The sequence below is a fragment of the Camelus dromedarius genome, chromosome 9, assembly GCF_036321535.1.
Source record: "Camelus dromedarius isolate mCamDro1 chromosome 9, mCamDro1.pat, whole genome shotgun sequence".
NCBI classification, from domain to species: Eukaryota; Metazoa; Chordata; class Mammalia; order Artiodactyla; family Camelidae; genus Camelus; species Camelus dromedarius.
Window position 1 is genome coordinate 75,408,577 of NC_087444.1, and position 25,000 is coordinate 75,433,576.

Consider the following 25,000-nt stretch of genomic DNA (forward strand, 5'->3'; position numbering starts at 1 on the left):
AGGACCCAGCATGCAGGAGACTTAAGTAAATGTTTGCTGAATGAATCAAAGAATGGGTTTACAGGGAATGGGTTAACAGAGACAGACGTTGGAAGAGTCATGGTTTTATTGCTGAGTTTCAGGGAAGGGGCTCAAATGCACCCAGTCTCCCTCAGCTTGGCCACCAGGTCCTCTGTAGTCTCCACCTTGACGCCGGCTGTGCGCTGGGGTGGGTCTTCCACGCTAAGCACGGAAAGCTTGGAGGTCAGGTCCACGCCCAGGTCCCCGGCCTTGATCACCTCAATTTTCTTCTTCTTGGCTTTCTGCACACAGGAAGCCATGGTTCCCAGGGCTGCCAGAGCCTCTGGCTACCCGCCAGCAGCCTCCTTCCACAGGGGCCACAAATGCACAACCACTCCCACTGGCTGAACCCTTCTGGATCTGCCCACTGGCCAGAGCACATGTGACCTCTTACAGGGCTACATCCAGTGCCGATGATTCCCGCTGGCTGGGATTCCCTGGGAAGCCCTCCTACTGCGAGAGTCCTCCTTTAGACAGCCGCCTTGGGAAGCCCTTCACTGGCCAGCAACTTCATCCTCTGGCAATAATCTCAATGGACTTTTGGCCAAGATGACCAATTGTACTCTCCCTATTAGCTGAGATGACTCATTGAACCCTCCCTACTAGATGCGATGACCTACTGAACCCTCCCTGTTGGCTGGTATGACACACCAAAATCTCCCTATTGGCCGAGATGACTCAATGAATCCCCCTTGTTGGGTGAAATGATATACTGAGCCCTCCCTACTGGCTGAGATGACTCAATGGACTCTCCTTGTTGGCTGAGATGATTCACTGAACTCATCCTATTGGCTAAGATGACACACTAAACCCTCCCTATTGGCTGAGATGACCCAGTGAACCCATCCTATGAGCCAGGATGAACAGTGAACTCTTCCTGTTAGCCAAGAGACCCCATGAATTCCTCCTAGTTAGCCATCATGGCCTAAATGACTCCTTCCTGTTGGTTAGGATTACCAGGGAAATCCTCCCTGATGAACCAAGATGATCTAATGAATCCTCCTTATTCAGCTAAGATTACACAGTGAACTTTTCCCATTGGTAGGAATGATGGGGGAGTCCTGGTCCTAGGCCTATTAGCCAGTGAAGCCTTTCTATTGGCTGAGGTAATCAGCAACCCTCTCTGTGAGCCAAAACAGCCCCCATGAACTCTCACTATTGGCAGAAACGGCCCAGTGGGACCCCCTCAGTTAGCCAAACTGACCAGGAGAGCCCTTCCTTTGGAGGAGACATGGTGTGGGTCCTCTTTCCTCCCACCTGACCACCTGGGAGCCCTGGGCCTGCAGCCCTTGCCATTCCCAGGCCCTCGGCGGCCCGTCTGCCAAGCACTCACCATGATGTTGGGCAACGTGGCATAGCGGGGCTCATTGAGTCGCAGGTCAGCAGTCACCACGGCCGGCAGCTTCAGGCGCAGGGTCTCCAGGCCCCCGTCGATTTCCCGCTCCACTTTTACCTTGTCCCCTTCCAGCGTCACCTGGGAGGCAAACGTGCCCTGGGGAGGAACAGCGTTGGGGGGAGCACGGGAGAGGTTAACTCAGGACAGGCACAGAGAAGTCAGTCCTGAACGCAGGCGCGGAGGAGCCAATGAATGAGAACACAGGCGGGGGAGTGCCCCCAAGGTGACCTTCAGACAAGCTCAAGCATGGGAGGAAGCCGGGGGTGGGGGAGGGTCTAGCTCGGTGGTAAGGTGAATGCTTAGCATGCATGAGGTCCTGGGCTCAATCTCCAGTACCTTCATTAAACATAAATAAATAAAAACCTAATTACCTGCCCCCACCCACACCCCCCAATTTTTTTTTTTTTTAATGGTAGGAAACCATAGAAAAAGATCTTTAAAATCCAAGGGAGGGTGTCTTTACTGGGACCCAGGATGTATGTAGGTCCTGATGTCCCAAACCTGCCGGTTAGATCTCCCTTCCTTAATGACAACGAACACTTACTGAGTACTGGGCACTGTTCAAAGCAACTGAAATGTAGTAAGTCATCAGATCCACATAGGAACTCTATGAGGTCAATGCTATTATCCCCACTGTACAGATGAGGAAAACTGAGGCAGAGAGAGGCTCAAAAACATGCCCACTGCCGTGAGAGCTGGCAGATCTGAAACCTGGCGGTCTGATTCTAGGCTTCATGTCATGGTCTCACCTACCCACCATTCTATCCCCAAGAGCTCCCACCCAGGCCCCTCTGCTGGGCTGACAACAGAGCCTCGTCTACACTTTGATCCTCAAAACAGCTTCTGAGGCCCCATCTTCTTGACTCAGTGCCCACCCTCTGGCCAAGTCTCCTGTGCCCTTCCGTCCCGAATCACATGATCGACATCCTCTTTGTCTAAACAGCCTGTTCTCTCTATTCCATTAATCACTGAATAAATCTTTCAGGTCTTAGCTGGAATGTACCATGAGCCCGGCTCTGAGGACACACTGTAAACAAAACTGAAAAGGCCCCAGCTTTGGGGGCACTGTTCCTGGCAAAGAAGACCGCCAGCGACCAAGTAAATACACGGTGGCCACTGGCCCCATATGGCTTCTGAGCACGTGAAATGTGGTTGGTTCCATTGAGGGAAGGACGGAATTTTTAAGTTGATTTCACTAATTTAAATTTAAGAACTGATAAGCAAGATACATTATCATGATTGTGGTGGTGGTTTCATGTGTGTATAACACGCTTACCAAATTGTACACTTTAAATGTGTGCAATTTATTGTGCAGGTCAATTTTATCTCAATAAAGCTGTTCAAAAAACCAACCAAAACGATACTTGATGCAGTGACTAGGAAACGTTTAAGAATGTTTGGAACAACTGGGGTGTATGAATCTACTTTTTCAACTGTGAGTTTCAAGAATCTAAATTAAGTAATTTCAGATGGAAATTGAGCATCTGAATTGAGTGTGCTATACATATAAAATGCACACTGGATGTTGAAGACTTCGTGCAAGAAGGAAAAAGGAACATAAAATAGCTCAATAGCTTTTCTACTGATTACACATTGAAACGATATTTTAGAGATACTGAGTTAAATAAAATAGGATTAAAATTAATTTCACCTTTTTTACTTTTGGAATATGGCTGTGGGAAATTGTAAATGTCCCATGTGGCTTGCATTTCTACTGGACTGGACTGGACTGGGGAGCCTGGATTTGGGGTGGGGGCATGAGTATTTCATAGAAGCCTCTCTGAAGAGGTGATAATCTGTGGAGAGACCTGGAGGGGAGTGAAAAGTTCTGAGGCAATCCCAGAGAACCCTGTTCCAGGTGGCAGGAACAGCAAGTGCAAAGGCCCTGGGGCAGGGACGAGTTTGGTGGCTGAGGAGCAGCAGGGGCGATGGGAAAGAGCACATGAAGGCCCTGGCTGTGCGCACCTCCTTCCCAGAGTAGCCGTCCTGCTCTACCCTTGCCTCCCTCCAGAAGGGTGGGGACAGGGGTGGCTGTGTCCTGAGCCCCAGGCCTGGACCTCAGCAGGTGCTCCCCACTCCAGCCTCACCTGTGGCCAGTCCAGAAATCCGGCTGTCATCTGCCCCGTCTGGTTACAGTCATCATCGATGGCCTGAGTTGGGGAAAGAGAAGAGACTGTATGATGATGGGGCTTCCGATGTACCATTCCAGCCTCTGTCCAGAACGGAGGTTGGCAAACATTTTCTAGAATGGGCCAGATAATGAATGTCAAAGTCTCTGTCACAGTCCCTCAGCCCTTGCCCTGTTATGCATACTCAGCCAGAGACAATATGTGTCTATGTAAACGAATGTGGCAGCGTTCCAATAAAACTTTATTTATAAAATCAGTGGTAGCTGCGGAACAGTTTGCTGACTCCTGGTCTAGAATGATCCCATCTCGTCACATGGGCCCAGAGACAGTCACTCTTCTAGGGGGTACATGAGGGCACTCAGCATCCTTGACGCCAAATCTTTACCCTGTGCCTAAATATTCCAGAAGCTTCCCTCTAGCCAAGCCTGATGCCGACCACACTGGGGGAATGAATGAATGGCATTTGGGCCAATGAGAACATTTTATGCCAGACCCTGGTGACTGGTTCAGATATGGGTACATGAATCCAGCTAGATCAGTGAAGAGTCAGCCCTGGGAGCTCTGCTGGAGCCCTTGGGGAAAAAGGGTCTTTTCTGCTGGGGTTGTTAGGCTGGTCAGATGTGAGTGAGTCTGGAGATGCAGAGAGTACCACGAAGACAGAGAAGCAGAGTAGAGCATGTGTGTGACCTGAATCCAGCTGTGCCTGAAGCTTGCTACATGACCTAATAAATCTGGTTTTTGTCTTCAGCCAGCCTGAGTCACAATTCTGCCACTTACAGCAAATAGCATCCTGACCAGTTCATCCAGCATCTTTCCAGCTAGAGGCCCTGGCCCTAAGAACTGTCCCTGACAACCAGGAAAGGCAGAAATAGAGTTTGAGACCCACCAGTGAATGCAGGGTCTTCCATAGGCCATGCTGCCAGCACCATATCCTGGGGGGACGCTGGTGTGAGCCCCAGGCCCCACCCAGTCTTGTGCCTTTATAGACTGTCCCTTTGTTAGCACCTCTGCCTCAGTTCCCTGATTTGTACTCTATCTCTCTTGTTGTTTGTCATCGCTCTCTGTTTTCTCCCATCTGACTTGGGCAGGACACCCAACGACCTACCTAGACCCATCAGTCTCCTCCTCTCACCAGGGGCCGATTGGCAGGTGTCCAGTCGAGTCCCTGCCCCAGCTCATTCTCTTAGCCCCCAACCTCCTCCCCAAAGTCCCCACCTCCGGTCTCTTCCCTTCTAATCCATTCCTCAGGGCCTTTCTGCACCTGGAGCTGATCCCATCCCTGCTCAGCCTGGGACGTCTGGACACCCTGGGCCTGAGCCACCTGCAGTCTGACCTCACGCCCTCCCCACCCCCGGGCAGCCATGGGGGAGCGTGGGGCAGGGTCGGGGCACACCTACCTGCTTGCCCAGCAGCACCAGGTCCACCTTCTCCTTCTCTGCCAGCTTGGCCAGGACCCGGGCCACCTGCAGGGGACCCAGGCGGTCTGCCTCTGCAGCCGGCACCTCCACGTGGATGCCTCGGTCTGCACCCATGGCCAGAGCAGTGCGGATGGTCTCCTGCAGAGCAGGGAGGGGCGTGACGTGGCAGGGGAACCCGGAAGCCTGGTCCCCAGCCTCCTCCTCCCTCAGACCCAGGAGTCCGGGCCCCCAGATCTCCTTCCTAAGACCGGGACTCGGGGTCCCAGCACCCCCTCCCCAGGACCCCGGGTACCTGGCACTGGGCGGGCCCACAGCTGACGGCAATGACTTCCTTCACCAGCTTCTTCTCCTTGAGCCGCACAGCCTCTTCCACGGCAATCTCGCAGAAGGGGTTCATGGAGTGCTTCACGCCATCGGTGACCACACCTGTCCTGTCGGGCTTCACCCGGATCTGCCCAGCCAGGAGGGGAGGGGGCAGGGTCAGGGGGGAGTGGGCGAGAAGTGGGGGGCTGAGACACCAACCCTCGCCCAGGCTGGAGGGGAACCACAGGGATCTGGAAAGGGGCAGGGCCTTGTCCAGGGTCCCACAGCTCCGGGGACACGATGTATATTTATTATTAGCATAAATTCCACTGCCATGTAAGTTTCAGTTAACAATTTCAGTGAACTCTTCCATTATATATCATACCCTGACATTTTTCTATTCTTTTTGTGTGTGTGTGACCTTTATTTTAAAGGGGGTACTGGAGATTGAACCCAGGACCTCGTACACACTAAGCACTCACTCTTCCAATGAGCTATACCCACCCCTCTCTATTCTTTCTTTTTTTAATGCCAGCAGGTCACGTGGATTTCATGACGACACATGGCTAAGCCCTAGTTTGAATAACACCAGCATAGAAGGCCTCTCTCTGCCTAACAGGCAAAGGGCAAGGGCAAGCAAACCTCGCCTGTTCCTTTCCTCACAGGCGGAGTCTTCACTGAGCGCCGACCGTGTGCCTGGCCCCGAGCTGGATTCCGGGGCACCGCCGTGCGCAGGGGAGAGAGGCCAGCGGACCCCGGGAGCTCTGGCGCAGGTGGCGTGGCCTGAACAACTAACTGCTTCTGTCAGTTTCCTGCGGCCGCTGTGAACACAGCGCCGCAAACTCAGTGACTTGCTGTCTCCCAGTTCTGGAGGCCAGGAGGCCACAAGCAGTTTCGCTGTGAAATCAAGGTGTTGTCAGGGCTGCGGTCCCTCCCGGGGCTCCAGTGGAGGATCCGTTCCTTGGCTCCCACGGCTCCGAGGAGCCGCTAGCATTTCTGGGCTTGGGGTGGCGGCCTTTCTGCCTCAACTTTCTCTGCTCCATCTTCATGCGACCTTCTCCGTATGTGTCAAATCTTGGCTTCTCTCTTATAAGGACTCTTGCCATGGCATTTAGGAAACACCCTGGGAATCCAGGGTAACCTCCCCATCTCAAGATCCTTTACTTAATCACATCTGCAGAGACTGTTTCCAAATAAGGCAACATTCACAGGGTCCACAGATTAGGGACTTCATAGCCTAGGGGGGCCACATCTCCACCCACTACAATCTTCTTGGTGGCAAACCGGGATGACAGTATTGGCCACTGAAGAAGCATCACGCAGGAGCCCTGTTCTAAGCAATCACATACATCCTAACTCATCATTTCTGGAGACAGCCCCATGAGGGAGGAGCTGTCTTGTGTCTTGTCCCTGTGGGCAGACCAAGAAACTGAGGCTCCGAATTGAGGTGCCTGTGCTAAGGTCACACAGCCAGTCAGCGGTGACCCAGGCCTCCAGCACTCACGCCCCCTGCTGTACCACCTGACCATTCCTGAAGGAGACGTCAGGGAGGTATGAGACAGGATGATGGAGGCCTGACCCAGTCTAATGTTGGAGGCTATCAAGGAGGGCTTCCCTGAGACAGTGGCACTTGAGCTGTACCTGAGAGAGGAACTGGCATTGAGTAGGTGAAGTGTGAGGTAAGGAGTTTGGGGGGATAGGGAGCGTGTGCAAAGGCCCTGAGGTTTGAGGAGTCCCAGGAGGCTGGTGTGGCCAGGGGAACGCAGTGTGCTGTCAGAGAAGCTGGCAGGGGCTGGACATTGTGACAGGCACAATATCAGATCCTTAAGATGTCCACATCCTAATCCCTGGCACCTACGTGGCAAAAGGGATTTTGCAAATGTGACAGAAGTGACAGTTAGTGTCAAGGTCCAAAAGAGAGACTGAAAACGGTAGGCTGCTGGTTTTGAAGATGGAGGAAGGGGCCATGAGCCAAAGGATGCCAGCAGCCTCTAGAAGCTGGAAAAGGACAGGAAACTGATTCTCTCCTTGAGCCTCTGGAAGGCATGTAGCCCTGCTGACACCTTGATCTTAAGCTCAGAAGACTCACTGCAGATGTCTGACCTCCAGAACTATAAGAGAATAAATGTATGTTGTCATGAGCCACTCAGTGTGCGGTGACTGTTACAACAGCAACAGGGAACGAACACAAGAGGGCCCGGCAGGTCAGGCGGGGAAGCTGGGCTTTGATCCCAGAACCACAAGGAAAGGTAAAGGAGTCGGGGTTGGGGGGGAGGCAGGGGGAGGTATAGCTCAAGTGGTAGAGCACATGCTTAGCGTGCATGAGGTCCTAGGTAAAATCCTCAGTACTCCCACTTTTAAAAAAATTAAACAAATAAGGGTGGTGGGTGTAGCTCAGCGGTAGAGCGCGTGCTTAGCATGCATGTGGTTCTGGGTTCAATCCCCAGTACCTCCGTTAAAAAATAAATAAATAAAAAACCTAATTATCTCCCCCCAAACAAACAAAATAATAATAAAATTAAATACATAAAACTAATTACCTCCCCTCCCCCCCAAAAAAACTTGAAAAAAAATAAAGAGGTGAGAGGACCTGACCTAAGTTTGTACAAGGTCATTCTGGATTCTTGGTGTAGGAAACTGGAAAACTGGCAAGAGCGGAAGAAAGAAGCCAGCTGGGGGTGTTAGAGAGGACTGTTGGTCACTGAAATAAGAGATGACAGCTGTGACAGTGGTGATGGGGAAACGGAAGGTGTGACAGACCCAGGGTGACAACATGGTCCAGCTGGGGACACTGGGACCCTCTTGCTATTCCCCACCCCTGCCTCTCTGGGGCTGGGGGACTGACAGGACAGATCTGAGATGGGACTGTGGGATTCGAGCAGGGGTCTCCTGGTCTGGCTGTGCCTCATGGACCAGTCACACTGAAAGGAGGACTGAGTCCATGTGTTTTCACCAGAACTTGTGCCGAGCATGTCACCCAGGAGCTCCCAGAAGTGCTCCTGGCTCGACCCCTCACCTCCTGCCACTTTCCCTGGCCACCTTCTTCAAACCGCATGTGTCCCAACTCTCCCCGTCCTGTCCCGTTATTCTGTCCCCTTCCATTGCCCTGCCCACCCCTGCCATACGACATATGCTATCCTTACACAATCACAGACAGACACAAACATACACACACCCAGAAACACAGACATACACATTGAGCACCATATTGTTATGTTTTGAATAACTGACTCAATAAACATCCATAACTCTTACTACCAACAAGAGCAATACACACTGAGTGTCAGTCAACACTCACTGCGTGTCCCGCGCTGTTCTAAGAGCTTATTTAATCTTCATACCCATTTAACCTACATACCCTCATTTAATCTATAAGGAGGTACTTTCATTATCCCCATTGTACAAAAGCAGCAAATGAGGCTCAGAGTGGTTAAGCAACTCTCCCAAGATCACACAGCAGGAAGCAGACCCAAGTCTGTGCTCTAAACTGTTCTAGGAGTGTGCCTGCTGTCTAAGGCAGCAGGGACTATATCGGACAGACTCTTTTCCCCACGTTGGGGCTCGAATTCCAGAAGGAAAGACAGACACTAAAGCAATAAATCAGTAAAGTAAACTGCTGATTACAAAGTGATAATAGTATGGGGAAAAAAACACAGCAAGAAAGGGGACAAGACTATGGCCCCTGTGATTTTAAGCAGGTAACCAGGAAAGGCTTCACAGAGAAGATGAAGTTTGAGGAACGCCTGGAAGGAGGTGAGGGAGCAATACTGGGAACACAGAGTTGGGTCAGACCTAACATCCACCTCTGCTCATCTGGGGGCAGGGGTGACATCTGGACAAACAGAACATCTCAATCCAATGTGGGAAGGGCTAAGAGGCAAGCCCAGGGGGCTGCAGGCGTGCCCAAGGACACATCGAAGTAGCCTGAGGGGATGGGGTGGGGGGGCTTCCTGGAGGTGGTGACACCAGTGAATTACTAAACTTTGTTACAATCAGTGGGGTCAGTGGGAGTTAGGTAGGACACGGGAGGGAGAAGCAGCAGAGGTGGGAGGGCAGAGCTGGAAGGGCACCCGGGCAGAAGGCAGAGCAGGGGCAAAGGTCTAAGGCCAGAGGCAGCCTGGTCTGTAAGGAAAGTGTGAGCAGATGGGAGCTGTGGAGGCATAAATGGGGATGGAGGGCCAGGGGGCTGGGGATGGAGGGCCAGGGGGCCCGGGCTGGACCACGAAGGGTCTCAAACACTGAGCTGAGGGGACTGGTACTCTGTCCTGAGGGTGCTAGGGAGCTCTGGGTGCAGGAAGCCATTCCCCCTCCCCAGGGGCCGGGAGGGGATAGACTGGAGAGGAACTGGAGACTGGGGAACCAGGGAAGTGCTGGGAGTCTGGTCTGGTAATTAGGTAGTTGGCTGTGTCTGAATCACTCATTTGTTCAGAAAAAGACATCCACAGACACATCCAGGGAGACAGGATGCAATGGAGGGAGGCCTGGGGCCCTGTGGGAGGGATAGGAGCTGATCCAAGGGTAGGTTCACACTTCCTCACTCAGCACCTACACCAGGGGCTCCCACTTGCCAGGTCCTGGGCTGGGCGATGCTGGGACTGAGAGCTGAGTCAGATGTGAGCCTGTCTGGCAGAGGGGAAACGATTATGACCCGAGACATCTCAGGCCAGGGACCAGGGCTGGGGCAGAGGGAGGCTATGAGACCCCAGAGGAATTAGTAACATCTAGATGATACCAAAAGGATTCACCTCTGTCAAGGACTCAGAACGCTGCCTAGTGCAAGTAAGAACCCACTAAATGTGAGCTGTTTCATGTGAGAAGTTTTCATGCTGGGGTCGGGTTCCCAGGCCCTCTTCCCGACTCCACTTCAGACGCTGGCAGGAGCAATAGCAGCACCAACTTCGTGGCCTCGGTTTCACCCACCCGAGACCTAAGGCACGCGAGAGTGCTGGGCAGTGCTGGAGACACAGGCGGGCTCCCAATCTGATGGAGGGGGCGGGGGGTGGGGACAGACATGGATGGACAGTCACTACTCCTTCAGTCTAGTTTAGGCCACGTATTGAGACAAAGTGGCTTGAGGGACTGTCTGAGTCACCTCTGTCCAGACCAGCTTCTCTCTGGGGACAAGCCAGGCCCTTGGAGACGTTGCCTCTCACACCTCTTAAAAGATTGTCTTTGTCCCTAGCAAACGCACTTCTCCCTTCCTAGCGGGATACACCTCTCGCCCTGTGGCTGCGATAGCTTCTGGGTTCCCACAGCGCCCAGTGGGACCTCCATCATACCACATTTCCAGAGCTGAACAGTCAATTGAATGTGCAATGCAGCCTTGTGCATGAAAGCCTGGCTTGTGTGCAAAGCACTTAGTTGGGGTAAGGAGTCAGAGGGACCTGGATAGGAATCCTGGCTGTGCCCCTTCCCAGATGGGTGACCTCTCTGTGCCTCAGTTTCTCTGTATGTTAAACAGGGACCATGACTCCTCCAGCAGGTAAAAAAAATAGAGAAGGTAACTCGCCTTGCACCGATTTCTCAAGAGAGTGAGTCCAGAACCGGGGAAAGGGTAACGGGGTCATGACCCCAGAAGGAATGGGTTTGAATGATGAGATCAGACGTCAGAACCTCTCAGTTCTTGATCTTTGCCCTTAGGTGCGACTTTCACGTTTGGGAAGAGAGTGGCAGAGATCAAAGGTCCCAGATGACCCTCATACAGTGTGCGCTCGTGACCCCGGAAGCACACGGCAGTGGGGCTCAGGGAGGAGGGAGAGGGGGGCCCGGTCACCTTCACGGCGAAGTCGATGACCCTCTTGACAGCCACGAGCGCGCGCAGCTCCGCCATCTTCCTGCGGCGGCGAGTCCTCGCCTTCGGCCTCCCGGGCTGGTCGCCCCGCCCCCCTATCCTTCTCTGCGCCTGCGTTCCGCGCCGCCAGCCAGTCAACAGCCGCGGTGCCCGCCCCGCCCGCCCAGAAGGACCAATCGGGAGGCCGGAGGGGAGAGAGGTGGGGCAAGTAGATGCGGGCCAATGAGGAGCAGATCCCTGGGAGAGAGGCGGAACCCGGAAAAAAGGACATTGTGAAGGGGGTGTGGCCAGGAACTGGGGGAAAGGTCCCGCGAGGGAGGGACGCGTTCCTGGAGAGGAGTTCAGAAAAGACCTCCTAAACTTTTCCCAATGCCTTCGGGTCTACCCTCTCCCCTAGTGCCCAACCCGTGTCCCATTCCCCCTACCTCATTCTCTCCAAGCCCGTGTTCCTCGTCCCCTCTATGATCGCGCCTCTACGTTCCTCCATATCTGTCCTCCCCCGTCCTTGTCTCCACTTTTCCTCCGTGTCTGTGTCCCTATATCCTCTCTATGCGCCCATGTCCCCTGATTCCACTATCCCCATGTCCCCGTCCCCTCCAAATACATGTCCCTTGTCCTCTCTATATCCGAGTCTCTACCACGCCCGTGTCCCCCCCATGTCTACAATGTTCCCTGTAGGTTCGTGTCCTTACGCCCTCCCTGAGCCTCCAAGTACCCCCGTATCTGCGTCCTCAGGTCCCCCAGAAAGTCACATGGAGCCGCTGCGGTGGAAGCCGTTCCTTTATTCTGCCAAGCACCTGCGGTTACAAGCACACTGGAAATTCACTGATGGCATCCGTGCTCTGCACGATCATGTCCGCCAGCAGAAAGCAGAAGCCTGGCGGGAGGAGAATGGAGGGCAGGTGGAGGAGGGTAGGTCCCGGGGCGGATGACCCGGAGGGCCCCAGGGACTGGAGTTTGGGGCTCCAAGTGCTTTTCTGCCGGGTCCCCGGGAGCCCGGAGTGGAATGTGTTGGGGAGTCCCTGGGAAGTCACTGTGGAGTTTCCGGGAAGTGGCTAGGAGTCTCTGCAGGGAGGGGGTGTTCTTCGGGACCGTCTCTTCCACCCTCTTCCGCTGTCCAGATTACCCGCGAGAACAGAGAAGGATAAAGTCAGCCACCCCAAAAAATAGGACCAGGAGAAGACGACGTCGTTTTTCCACATATTCTTCACTATATAGCAGCCTGTCAAGGCGATCAGCAGCAGCAGGCCTGGGCCCCGCCCACCCCCCGGGTGAGCGTGGCCAAGAGGCTGCACCCAGGCCCCACCCTGGCCTCGCCCACCGCCCCAGGCCACGCCCTTCGAGCCCACCCCGTCCGGGCTCTACCCCGTCTCCCCGGCCCCGCCCCTAGCCCCGCCTCTCTAGCTCCTCCACCACCAGAGCTGTCCTTCTGATCCCCGCCGTATCCTCTCGGTCTCCAGCCCCAGCTCCCGGCTCCCATACCCATGCCTCAAGTCCGACCCCTGGGCCCCTGCCCCTCCAAACTCCAGGCCCACCCTATGCCTGGCGGCCCGCTGCCGTCTCACCGCAGAGGAAGAAGATGGCGCTAGTGGTCTGGCCCCGTGGGTCGCCCTCTTGGCACAGAATCCGCAGCCCCATCACCAAGCCCACGATGCCGGAGCCCGCCGCTAGCACCATGAACGCCCCAGTCACCGCCAGCATGGCTGGGGGAGAGCGGGTCGCATCAGCCCCGCTGGCACCTTCCCTGGCCACCAACCCCACCCGCCAGTTCTGGGCTGGCAGCAGAGTCAGGGGTTTGGATGGGGACTTGGCAGTTACATCATGAGGGCCCGTTAATGTTGCAACAGGGAAGCAGATGCCAAAGTGGGAGATCATGGTGGCCTTGGTCACGGAGGGGTAGCTGGAACTTAGATGGAAGGGTAGATTTGGGGGCGCCGCAGGATGTGCCCCGCAGTTGTGTCAGATGAGGGGGCTAGCTGTGATCGGTCTGTCTGGGGGCTGTCTGTCCAGTGGAGGTCTGACACTGGGGCAGCCGGGCCTCACTCTGGCCGGGGATGTTGGGTTACATGCCACTGTTACACTCCTGCCACAGGCCACTGTGGCCCCCCAGAGTAACGGAACCAGTAGTTGGTGGTGGTGGACAGAATCGTGAGGCTGGTAGCCAAGAAGCCCAGCAAGATGCCCCCACTCTGAAGGTTCTGCTTCACCCCCATGCCAGGGAGGATGCTGCCAAGGACCACACATGCAGGATTGGCCAACACCTCTCCCACCCCCAGGCCCCTCGCCCCATTCCTTCAAGTCCCTGAAACCCTCTTCCATATGTCCCCCCATATCCCAGATGGCTATCCCAGCACCCTGCCTCGGGCCCCTACTTATGGGGATCCCCCACAGGCCCCTCTCAGACCCAAGACCTCCTTTCCCCTCAGGCATCACTGCTTAGGAGTTTCCTTGTCTTCCAGAAACCTCCATCCCTCACATGCCTTTGGCCTGTCCAGTGCCACACCCCTCCTCCACTCCCCCACCCCCCCACCCCCCTCATCTCTGCACACACTCACCTAAGTGACCCATTCCAGCTCCCAGGGCTTCTCAGACAGAGCCCAGAGGGGTGGGGGAAGGGAAACCAGGTCTCTGTGAGGCAGTAGGAATTCCAGAATCCGTGGCTGTTTAAAGAGATAACCACCCACCCATACACACACGCACGCACACGGGGCAGCTCTTCTAGCAAAGTAACAGCTCAGAGTCAAACCGCAGGACTGGGGGCGTCTGAAGGTGATGACAGGGTAGCCCATGTCCTTCTAGAAACTTCTCTTCCCTTGACCGTCCCCAAGTTCTCCTGTCCCCAGCTCTTTGACTGTGCCCTCCTAGGCCCCCCTGCAGCCTCCTGCTCCTACTCCCGCCACCGCCCAGTGTGGGTTCTCTCGGAGGCTCCATTCTGTATCTTCTTTTCGGGGGAGCTTCCACACTCCCACAGCTCCAGTGACCACCAATGCTCTGAGAGCATCCCAAATGCCATCTCCAGCCCAGGTGTCCTCCTGAGCCTTAGCCTTAAATCCTCACATGCTCCCCGCCCTCTCCCAGACCCTAGCCCGCAACCATATCCCAGTTGATCTCAGCATCTTCCACCAAAACCAGAAATGACCACATCATCCCACTCAGTTAGTTGGACCAGACCCCCTGGGCACTCTCCTTGCTCTCTTCCTGCCCCTCACTCCACAAAGCCCTTGGATCCCTGAGTCCGGTTCCTCCCACCCCCTGAATCTTTCTGGATCCTTTCCTCCATTCCATCTCATGCCCTGGCTCCAGCCCAGCCTTGTCCTGTCTTCCGTCCCACCTGTTGTGTGGCCAAGATCTCCTCTCACCTCTGGCTTCCCCCATGTGCCCCAGAGGGAGCTTTCTGGTGCTCAGAGAAGATGCTGTCCCTCCCCTGTTCACCCTCTTCTCTTAGCTCCCTATCACCCACCAGAGACAGAGACAGAGACAGAGACAGACAACTGTTGAGTTAGAGGCACTGACTGCCACCTGTCTCTCCATCCTCATTTTCCACCAGCTCCACATTCTCCATTCAGCTGCAAAGCACTGTTCTCCATCCTCTGAGAACTTCCACCCTCTCCACGCCTCTGCCTTAGGGTCCCACTACCTGCATTACCTTCCTTTGGCCCTTGAGAAGTTCTCTGTCTCCTCAGAGAGCTCACCTCCACCCCCCACCCCACCCCACCCCCACGACACAGCCAGCCCTCCTGCTGTGCCCGCCCTGGGCTCTGCCTGCCCCCACCAGACTTGCAGCCCCTGGTGGGCAGGGTCCGGTCGGACCCACCACAGCACCCCCAGTGGGAGGCCCCCTCAGAAAGGATGCACTCGGGGAAAGCCAACTGCAGGAGTGAATTTATTAATGAAATGAGCAAGGAGGGCTAAGAGTGAAGGCAAGGGTGACAAAAGCAGAGAGGGGCGAGAACAAAAGGGATAAAAAGACAAAGGGGAGAGACAAAGGCCAGGGGGAGGGGGGAGAGAGCCCTGGGGCCGAGCCCGAGCCCACCCCGGCCCCCACTCTGGGTGGGAACACTCTCTGGGTGCCCAGGGTCTCCCACTGTGGAGCTGGTGTGTCGTCAGCTTCTGCTGGGGCTGCATTAACCTCGGAATAACTGGGTCCCAGCAAATTTTTGTGGAGTGAACGAAGACACAAAGGAAGGAGGCTGCAGAGCCTGGGAGTGAGGACCGGGAGGAGAACCAGAGCTTCCCGCGGCTCCTGATGGTGCCTTCAGAGGGCAGGGCCCCAAAGCCATCCACACGGTTCACACGCTCTCATAGCCGGGCCGGTGTGCCCCGCAGTGAGCACCCAGACTCAGGCCACCTGGGGTGGCAGAGAGAAGTTAGAGCCCTTGCCCCTGCCCTGCTCCCTCAGAGCCCCCAGTGGACCCCTTCCCCCCTCCCCCCGAACTCCCAGGGCAGCAGTCACCTGCACACAGAAAGAGGACAGTTGAAACCCAGCCCAGGTAGAAGGACCAGGAGAAGAAGGACTGGATCTGGGGGTGTCCAGGCTGGTTCCACCGCTCAATAGTATAGACCACCATGGCCACCATCAAGGAGAGGGCTGGGGGCGGAGACGAGAGAGACAGCTCAGCCCCCCTGCAGAAACTCCCCAGGTCCCAGTGCCCCAGGTGCAGCCCAGAGCCCTTACCTGCGGCAAAGGCTGTGAAGGTGGAGACCAGGGGGCCACGTCCAGGGGCAGACAGTGCGGGGATGCAGGACATCACCAGGAAGCTCACAGAGATCAGGCCCCACAGGGTGGCCAGAATGCAGAAGCTCTGTGTCACGTGGATGTAGCCTGCTTAGACACAGGACCTCTGAGTGCCTGTCAGCCCTGGCTGTTCCCCACCCCGAGAGAGTTGGCTCCCCCTTACCTGCTATTGAGTCCTGAAGCCCCTTTGGCCAGAGGCCCGAATGAGATGAAGAGGTGGGCCCCTCGGCAACGAACCAGAAATTTGTGCTCAGAGCAACCAAGATGGACATCAGGCCCAGGGAGCCAGTCAGCAGGGCCAGGGACCGACAGGGCTCCATCGGGTGAGCGCGGGGTTTCTGGGTCCTGGGTGATCAAGAGGCTGGTAATCCAGACTTCTGGGTCTCTGAGAGAGGAGGAGGCTGTGCCCCCGGACTCCTAGGTCCTCTGAGCTCAAGAAAGAAACCAGCAAGCAGCCGGGGTGGCCTGGGGGCCGGAGCGCCTTAAGACTGGGCTGGTTTAGCTTTACCCAGTTCCTAGCAGCTGACTCTTGTCACACATCCTCCCTTCCTGGGTTGCATCTACCCCACCCCACCTCCCTGAGGTTCCCCTCACAGCGTGTGTGTTGGGGGGAGGGCACTGAAGATGTCACCTCGTCAGTGGTTTGGATGGTGGTTGGAACTTGCCTCTCTGTCTATACAGAAGCCCTAGGAGCCCTTGGCGGCAGAGGGGGCTTCCTGGAAGAGGTGAGAGAGAGGCTTGGGGGGCCCGGAGGTGAGATGTGGTGAGGCCAGGGTGTGATTGAAATAGGAGGGGGGGTGTGGCCAGAGGGGACAGTGGGGGATGCATCATGCTTTTCTGTGTGTGGGTTCTGAAACCTTCCATTCTAGGAGATGGGGGTCTCAACTCTATGGTCTCCACCAAAGGAGGGGGCAAGAGATCAGGATGCCTGGGGCTGAAAGAGGAAGGAGTCAGAGGCTTAGACTCCAGGTTTTGAGGGCAGGGGCCCTCAGACTCCCAGATCCATGCTTGCAGCTTGTGCTCAGGGCAGATAAACAGTGATCACAGCTCTAAGAGTTTGTGGAGGGGAAGACGTGCCCACATCCTCCTCTGATAAATGAGTTCACAGATAGCTCTGCTTTAAGCGGGGCCTTCAGCTTGGTGGGCTATCACCAAGATCAGGGTTTCTGTGGTCAGGGAGTCGGGATGGGGAGTAAAGGGTGTCAGGGCTGGATGCTCCAGACCTCCTCCCACACCGGGAGACTGGCCCTGCGAGATCCAATAGGCTGGATCCTCTTTGGTTGGAGACTCTAGATTGCAGGCCCTCATCCCTCACCCAGATCCTCCCCGAGGGGGTAACTGGCCACTCCTGAAAACATACCTATGAGGACAGGCTCCCAGAAGAGGATCCAGGTCATGAGCAGCTAAAGCACCATCACAAAAATGGTGGTGGATGTGGCTCCTGTGAGGAGCAGCCAGACAGACTTCAGGAAGTCGGGGCCGTGGGCGTGTGGTGACAGGAGTCATAGCCCAGAGCCCATCTGCCATCTTGACTTCAACCCCAAACCCAGCCCCATCCTGGCTGTGGCTCCAGTCCCATTCTTAGCCCCATCCCTTTCCTCCAACCCAATCCCATTCTCATTCCCAAACCTAACCCCAGACTCAACCCCATCCTTAACGCCAGCTCCAGCCCCAAACTCAACCTCATCTCAATTTCCAAACCTAACCTAACCACTCTTATTCCCAAACCCCAATTCTGAACTCAATCCCACCCTCAACCCCAACACAGCCCATTCCTTAACCCCAACACCACCCCCTAATTTAACCCTATCCCTGTCCTCTAACCTAACCCCATTCTTATTCCCAAACTCAACCTGATCCCAAAAACCCAAACTCATCCTCACCCAGACACTGAACCCTATCTTCATTTCCATCCCCACACCAGATGGCATTTCCAACCCCAGCTCCAGCCCCAGTCCCACACCCACTTCTATCTTCATACTTCTCCCCCAACCCATATAATTCCTACCTCAAACTAACCCCCCTCCCACCTTACCCTCCGCCTCTCCATTTTTATCTGCGTCCCACCTCCAGGTCCAAGTCTCTAGAGGGCTTAGAGCGGAGGAGGGACATGATTTGAATTATGTTTTAATAAAAATTCCTCTAGATACTGTGTAGAGAGTGGATTGCAAGGGTGGGGGATTGGGGGTGGGGTGGGTAAGGCAGAGGCAGAGCTGGATAGGAGACTGTGGCAATAAGCCAGGTGACAGCTGATGGCAGCTTGGATCAGGGGTAACTGGGTAACTGTGGTTAAGCAAAGAGTCAAATATTGAACACATTTTTAAGGTAGAGCCAATACCTTTTGCTGATAAATCAGACATTAAGATGTAACGGAAAGAAAGCAATGGAGGAGGATGATCCTAATGTTTTTGGCTTGAACAGCTGGCTAAAAATGGAGTTGTTTTTTTTTTTTTTTCTTTTACCATTTACTAAGATGAGGGAGGCTGTGGGAGGAGCCGATGTGGTGGGTGAAAGAGATCAGGAACTCAGTTTTAGACATGTGAAATTTGAGATGCCTCTTCTTTTCAAGAGGAAATATTGAGTAAGAAGTTGGAGATAGGAGTCTGGCATAATAAGTGTAACATGATTATTGCTAGAGTAAGCCCCTATAAATACAATGACTCGAATGAACCTCAGTAAATATTTCTACTTAAATTGTCCTCAATAAATTATAATTACAAGGAGGCCTCCATTCCTATTATTATTAGCAGAAGCCTCTATAAATATAGTATTATTGTTATTTGAGGAGGCCCCAATAAATATTTCTAGAGAGTAAGCCTCTATTAATATAACAGTTACTAGCATAGGCTGTAGTAAATATTCTTATTATTGGAACTAGCCTTGCTAAAAATGATAAGCGTTAGTAAATCTCATGACGGTTGGCATCAGTTTGTTGGGTGAACTAATGAAAGAGTGGATGAAGAGAAGGTCAAGGTCATGAATGACGGGTGAAGAGGCAGGTGCAGAAGGAGGTGCAGGTCGGAGTTCCAGTGTCCCTAATTGGAGGAGCCCATCCAGGGAGGGGCCAGGAGCTTGGGAGCCAACTGGAGACGGCGTGCGTGGGCAGGTAGGTTGTTTTTTTCAAAGGTGTTTTTGATACAGGAAAAAGTTGGGTGAGAGGACAGCTACGTCCCAGGTCTCAGTTGAGTCCCTGGGATGTGCCCCCCGACTTGGCTCCGTGCAGTTAAGAATTCAAGAGCCAGCCACCATTGGGTACAAGTAGATTTATTCGGAGAGAGACATACTCCAGAGACAGAGTGCAGGCTGTCTCAGAAAGCAAGAGGAAGGCCAAGTGGCACGGGGTTGGGTGCTTAGCTTAAAGTAACAGTAGATCCACATGCCACCGACAGAGTGCTGTCCGTCTCAGTCAGAAAGGAGAGCGGCCACCAGGTGTGGAAGCTGTTAGTTTTTATGAGCTCGGCAACTTCACGTGCTAACAAGTGGGAGGGTTATTCCAACTACTTTGGAGAGGGGGTGGGGATTCCCAGGAACTGGACCACCACCCACTTTTTGACCTTTTATGACCTGTCATGGCACCTGTGGGAGTGCCATTTACCATACTAATATATTACAGTGAGTACATAAGGAAGCTCAACTGGAAGTCAAATCTCCCACCATCTTGGTATTAATTGCTGTGTCATTCCTTGAATGTCTGTAACCCTGTCCCCTCCCTTCCTGTCTCATTTTCAGTGACTCCATTATCTTACTGTGATATTCTGATTTGGAATAAATATATATTGGGTCTTTGTCCTCATTTCTGGCCTGGATCTCCTAAAACTCTTGGTATTTCCTAAGTGCTGAGAGCGGTCAAGGTGTCTTTTGTTATGCCAATGAGGTGACTTTTGGAAAGCCCCTAGGTAACTGATGGATGGGGCCGGTTGCCAGGGGAACCAACCACACAATTAGAAACTTAGAACTCGCAGTCCCACCTGGTTGAGCTCTTGGGAGGAGAGAGAGGTTGGAGATTGAGTCCAGTCACCGATGGCCGGTGATTTAATCAATCCTCCTATGTAACGAGTTTTCCATAAAAACCCCCCAAAGGAAAAGGTCCAGAGAGCTTCCGGGTTGGTGTGCACATGCATTCTGGGGGAGAGTGGCCCCCTTGGAGAGAGCTTGGAAGCTCACACCCCTCCCCACTTCCCTCACTCCATGCACGCCTTCTATCTGGCTGTTCTGACTTACATCCTTTTATGTTGAGCTGGTGATCTAGTGGGTGAAATGTTTCTCTGAGTTCTCTGAGCAGCTCTAGCAAATTAATTAAGCCCATGGAGGTGGTTGTGGGAGCCTCCAGCCTGTTGCTGGTTGGTCAGAAGCACAGGTGACAAACAGGACCTGTGATTGGTGGCTGAACTGGGGGGGCTGCGGGGTAGTCTTATCAGTCTGAGTCTTTAACTTGTCTGATCTGACCCCTTCTCCAGGTAGATAGTGTCAGAGTCGAGTTAACTGCTTGGTGACGGGAAGAAAACACACACCAGAACTAGACCTACACATCGGTTTCCTGGAAGTTGAACCTAGGAGGGCAGGGACTGTGTGGTTTACCTCTCTGCCCATCCCTACTGAAACGGGGCGGGTTGGGCTACTATAATGCAACCACCCCCCACCCCACCTACCACACTCACCCCTGTTTCTCTCCACCCCAGCCTCTCAGGGACCACACTTCAATAGTTTCAATCAGTTTTATTAGACTCCAGAAAGTCGTTCTAATGGATAACCCATTTCTCTAACAACCTCCCTGGTGGGTGGGGCTTTGGGTCTTCTCAACTGCCTCCACCAGGCCCCATTCTTGCTCCTTCCCTCTTGGGACACAGGAGTCAGGGGCCCCCACCCAGAGTCCGGGACCGAGCCCCCTCATGCCCCTAGGAATCAGGATTTCAGGCCTCTAGACCCTCCCCCTCCTCTTCAGTGACCTCACTTTAACTTCCAGATGAAGTTGGGGCATACATTTGGGCTCAGCGGGGAGTGGACAGGCGCCGACATTCATGCATCCGGTAGGCACACATGTAGAAAATTCCTACATGAGAAGAGACCCCAGTTGACCACCCACCACCCCCCTCAAGTTCTCCCAGCCCCATTCCCAGCCCAAGACCCCAACACAGCATCCCGTTTCTCCCTGGTGTCCACAGGGCTTAGAGTCTGCCTTCTGGCTCAGTCCTGGGGGACTCCCCAGTATTTCACCCTCTTAAGTGCTTCCTGCTCTGCCACAGACACTGACCTTGCCACCCCCAAACCCAGTACCTGCAAAGAAGGTCATGAGCAGGGCTACCCAGCCCAGGATGTAAGACCAGGAAAAGCGCCAGTCCCCAAAGCGGCGACCGAGGAAGCTGACGGTGACTCCAGTGTAAATGGCCAAGGCCAGCAGGACAAAAAAGGCTGGAGAGAGAGGGCGGGGGGGGGTGTGGGTGGGAAAGGGGTGGATTTGGGTTTAGAGATGAGGGTGGAAATGAGATTGAGAAGGGGGTACAGGTTGGGTGGGTGTGGGTAGGGATATGGGTAAGGATGGAGGCTGAGTTGGAAGTGGGAGTAAAAATGAATGGGGAGCAGAGCTGGGTGGGGATGGGGCAGTGTTGTATTGTGTCACAAAGAACCTGACTGGTCTTTGGCTCCCGGGAGGGAAACTCAATCTTTGGAATTTTCTGAGTAATAGGAGTGTCTTTTGTTGTTCTTGAGCCTCTTGGATCACACCTGAGTTTATGTTGATGAGCAAAGATGACTCAGGATGGGAGACAATCACCAGAAGACCAACTGTGGGAATAGAGGGTTAGGGCTTTGAGCCTCCTGGTATCAGTCTAAACTCTGGAGAGGACAGGGGAGCTGGAGATTGAGTTCAGTCACATGACCAATGATTAAATCAACCACGTCCTTGTAATGAAACTGCAATAGAAACTCTGAATGCTGAAGTTCACTGGAGCTTCCTGGCTGATGAATGTATGGATGTGCTGGGGGGTGATGTGCCCAGATTCTGTGGGGAGAGGGCATGGAATCTCCAAGTTCAGGACTCTGTCTGGCTTCATCCTGTGCATCTCTTTAGTTGGCTGGTCTTGAGTTGTATTCTTTATAATAAAACTGTCATTGCAAGCATCATGCTTTCCTGAGTTCTGTGAGGTGCTCTAGCAAATTTTTTGGAAACTGAGTGGGTCCTGGGAACCCCTGAATCTGTAGCCAGTTGATTAAAAGTGCAGGTGGGCTGGGGACCCGACTTGCAGTTGAAGTAGGGGCAGTCTTGTTGGGAACCATGCCTTTAAACCTGTGGGGTCTGCTGCCAGCTCTGGGTGGTGAGTGCCGGACCTGAATGGCAGTACGCCTCGCTGGTGTCAGAAACGACTAGTATTAGAAATAATCACGAAGTTGTGGTTGGGTTGGAGGTGGGATTTGGATGCGGGTGGAGTTGAGAGGGAGGAGAAGTAGGGAATGAAAGTGGTGTAGGGGGTGAGGACGGATTGGGGTTGGAGCTGGGCAGGGAGCTGGGGAGAGGGGTAGGCGTAGGGGGCAATACACTCACTGGAAGCGAAAAACATGATGCCTGCGGAGAAGGGCCGGGAGAGGCGGGTGAAGGTGGGCTGCTGAGCGAAGGCCATGATGCCCATGACGATGCCGGAGGTGGCACACAGGGAGGACAGGATCATGAAGGCCCGGGTGGCATTCCAGTATGCTGTGGGAGCACCCCAGGGTCACTGCCATGCCTCCCCCGCCCTCAGTGGTGAACGAGGCTACCTCTGAGGGCAGGGATGCCCTGCCTTTCTGTGTATCCCAGACGTAGCTCCTCCTTCGCCTCTGCAAACTCCCTCCTTTTTAAAAACTGGCAATGACTTTGGAAACTTTAAAAACACTATACATATACGTCTTCGGCTGGGTTTCGCCCCTGGGAAGCAAGCTCAGGACTCCTGCTCTAAGACTGGTGAAAAATTATGCCAGTTATACAATTGATGAGCAAGTCAAACCAGTTGTTTGGACAAACACCCAAGAATCAGTCGGGGTGAGTTATGTCACTGAGGTTCTCAGTCTTGTGGTCAAGAAGCTGTCAGATGAACTTGAAGACCTCCATCTGCCGCGCTCTCTCCCCATCCCCAGCAGAGATAAGACCCTTGGGGGTCTTGGGGATGTCTCTTGGGGGTGTTCCCAGTCTGAAGCAGGAGGAATGGTAGAAGTGTGACAAGAAAGACAGCCAGAAATGAAAAGGATGTGTAAAGTCAGGCAGACTGCTTTGTGAAGCTGGAGGCCCACCACAAGTCTTTCCACTTCTCCCTGCCTCAGTTTACCCCAGCAAACAGGAAGGTTTAGGGAGATGAGGTACGCTAAGTCTCCTGCCACAGGCCTGTCACATCACAGGGCTCACCAAGGGTTGGCCACTCCCCCCAAACCCCCCTCAAGAGAATTGGCTTTCTGAGGTCCAGTAACATGTCTTACTCAAAGACACAACGGGAGCACCCTCTTTGTGTTGCTGGGGCACCAAAGGGAGTTAATCCAGCCAAAACACTTAGAATAGCACATAAAACACAGTAACAATACATGTCAGTTATTGTTATTATTATTACCGCCACTATTATTGGATACATATAATATAAAACATGATATACTATATATTATTAATTTATTAATGTATTATATAATGTATATTGTATAATATATTATGTAACACACTGTATATCTCTATGTATCTCTCTTTCCATATATACATATATTCAGTTGACCCTTGAACAGTATGGGTTTAAACTGCACAAGTCCACTTACATGTGGATTTTTTTCAATAAACACATACAATACTACACGATCCGCGGTTGGTTGAATCCCCAGATGAAGAACTGCGGATGTGGAACTGAGAATATGGAACTATGGAAACGGAGGACTGACTGTGTGACTTGAGCATCCAGGGGTTTTGGTATCCACTGAGGGTCCTGGAAACAATTTTCTGAAGATACTGAGGGACAATTGTACATATATATAAATATATACCTATGTAGAAAGAGGTACATAGAGATATAAAATATATTATAATACTATATATTATATAATACAGATTGCAAGAGCCTTATAATGTAAGTACTTTTTTATCCCCCTTACAATATATAGTGTAATATATACATGTATGTACCTATATACACATATACATACACACATACACACATATACATATGCACATATATATTACATGGCTTAGCACACAGCAAGTATTTAAAAATATCTCATCCAGTATTAAGCAAATGTACGGTCCGTATCACTTCTGTATCTGCCTGGTACCTAACAGAGCTCTTGATACATTGCAGATATTTAGAAAATGCTGTTCTGACATCCCCAGCCCCAGCTGAACCTGACCTCTATGTTCACCTCTCTACCCAACCTCTAAATCAGTACATCCTGTAATTGTACTAGGAAAAAAATACTGAAATCCCAATTCTGCACCTTTCATGCTGAGTGACCCTGAGCTGCACCCTTTCCCTCTCTGAGCCACAGGGTTCTACATTTGCAAAAGAGGTTGCCCTCTGGCTGTGAGGTTCCGCCCTGCAGGAGGCTCTGATTCCAGCCCAGACCCCGCCCCGGAGCCTCACCGATGCTCTCCGTCTGCAGGTAGCACTTGCTGCCCAGACAGTACCGCCACAGGCCCTGGTGAGCAAAGGCCCCTGACAGCCGGTACTGCATCCAGTGGTCCGTCGCTGTGGCCACCACCAGGAGGATGGTCCCCACCCAGGCACAGAAAAGGCCACCACCCATGAAGCTGTACATGGTGATCTGTGGGGAAGGAGAGAGAAATGAGGTCAGGAGCTGGAGTCCAGGGTCCTGAGGAAGGAGGGGACTGGGGTCTGGGACATGAGGTCCCAGGGAAAGGAAGAAGCTGGTCACCTGGACCTTGGGTCTGGGGAGCAGAGGGAGCTAGTGATCTGGACTCCTGAGTCTGGGAGAGGAGATGCTGAGGATCTAGACCCTTGGGTCCTAGGGGAGAAAGGGGTTGGGCGCCTAGACTCCTAGGTCCTAAGCCAAGAAAGGGCTGGGCACTGGGATGCTAAGTCTTTGTGGAGAGGAGTGGGCCGGGGGCCTGGACTCCCAGGTCCTATATGAGGAGGGAGCTAGGGGCTAGGACCCCACCAAGTCCCCGGGAGAGGAAGGAGCTGGAGGACTGGCCGCCTAGGTCCTGGG

At 53.5% G+C, this 25,000-nt stretch overlaps 4 protein-coding genes across 4 annotated transcripts; all 4 read right to left on the minus strand.

Moving 5' to 3' along the window:
• Positions 1-88: 88 nt before the first annotated feature.
• On the minus strand, positions 89-11,200 carry ETFB (electron transfer flavoprotein subunit beta). Its single transcript, XM_010986869.3, has 6 exons — positions 11,080-11,200; positions 5,296-5,454; positions 4,983-5,141; positions 3,544-3,606; positions 1,394-1,552; positions 89-302 (listed from the first exon to the last, which is right to left on the minus strand). The coding sequence occupies exons 1-6, from the start codon at positions 11,134-11,136 to the stop codon at positions 132-134; spliced, it is 768 nt and encodes a 255-aa protein (XP_010985171.1). The 5' UTR covers positions 11,137-11,200; the 3' UTR covers positions 89-131.
• A 659-nt stretch (positions 11,201-11,859) lies between these two features.
• CLDND2 (claudin domain containing 2) lies at positions 11,860-13,592 on the minus strand. The gene is given in 5 exon segments (XM_010986870.3): positions 11,860-11,974; positions 12,224-12,346; positions 12,663-12,800; positions 13,141-13,204; positions 13,206-13,592. Coding segments are annotated over 5 exon segments (504 nt in total). The 5' UTR covers positions 13,311-13,592; the 3' UTR covers positions 11,860-11,900.
• Positions 13,593-15,139: 1,547 nt separating this feature from the next.
• On the minus strand, positions 15,140-16,381 carry NKG7 (natural killer cell granule protein 7). Its single transcript, XM_010986872.3, has 4 exons — positions 15,996-16,381; positions 15,773-15,919; positions 15,551-15,685; positions 15,140-15,445 (listed from the first exon to the last, which is right to left on the minus strand). The coding sequence occupies exons 1-4, from the start codon at positions 16,150-16,152 to the stop codon at positions 15,387-15,389; spliced, it is 498 nt and encodes a 165-aa protein (XP_010985174.1). The 5' UTR covers positions 16,153-16,381; the 3' UTR covers positions 15,140-15,386.
• A 4,154-nt stretch (positions 16,382-20,535) lies between these two features.
• LIM2 (lens intrinsic membrane protein 2) lies at positions 20,536-24,775 on the minus strand. Its single transcript, XM_031446779.2, has 4 exons — positions 24,415-24,775; positions 22,371-22,520; positions 21,107-21,241; positions 20,536-20,882 (listed from the first exon to the last, which is right to left on the minus strand). Exons 1-4 carry the CDS (start codon positions 24,587-24,589, stop codon positions 20,821-20,823), a joined length of 522 nt encoding a protein of 173 aa, XP_031302639.1. The 5' UTR covers positions 24,590-24,775; the 3' UTR covers positions 20,536-20,820.
• Positions 24,776-25,000: the final 225 nt, after the last annotated feature.

What these genes read in the sequence shown, in the direction of transcription:
- LIM2 (XM_031446779.2), bottom strand. Translation starts at nt 24,589, where the DNA reads ATGTACAGCTTCATGGGTGGTGGCCTTTTCTGTGCCTGGGTGGGGACC. An exon ending in CCTGCAGACGGAGAGCATCG is followed by an intron (nt 22,521 to 24,414) that starts GTGAGGCTCCGG and finishes GTGCTCCCACAG; the next exon opens with CATACTGGAATGCCACCCGG. An exon ending in GCTCATGACCTTCTTTGCAG is followed by an intron (nt 20,883 to 21,106) that starts GTACTGGGTTTG and finishes CTTCTCATGTAG; the next exon opens with GAATTTTCTACATGTGTGCC.
- ETFB (XM_010986869.3), bottom strand. Translation starts at nt 11,136, where the DNA reads ATGGCGGAGCTGCGCGCGCTCGTGGCTGTCAAGAGGGTCATCGACTTC. An exon ending in TCATCGACTTCGCCGTGAAG is followed by an intron (nt 5,455 to 11,079) that starts GTGACCGGGCCC and finishes CTGGCTGGGCAG; the next exon opens with ATCCGGGTGAAGCCCGACAG. An exon ending in TGGTGCTGCTGGGCAAGCAG is followed by an intron (nt 3,607 to 4,982) that starts GTAGGTGTGCCC and finishes TCCCCAACTCAG; the next exon opens with GCCATCGATGATGACTGTAA.
- NKG7 (XM_010986872.3), bottom strand. Translation starts at nt 16,152, where the DNA reads ATGGAGCCCTGTCGGTCCCTGGCCCTGCTGACTGGCTCCCTGGGCCTG. An exon ending in GCTTCAGGACTCAATAGCAG is followed by an intron (nt 15,920 to 15,995) that starts GTAAGGGGGAGC and finishes GTGTCTAAGCAG; the next exon opens with GCTACATCCACGTGACACAG. An exon ending in TGTCCTCTTTCTGTGTGCAG is followed by an intron (nt 15,446 to 15,550) that starts GTGACTGCTGCC and finishes CTGCCACCCCAG; the next exon opens with GTGGCCTGAGTCTGGGTGCT.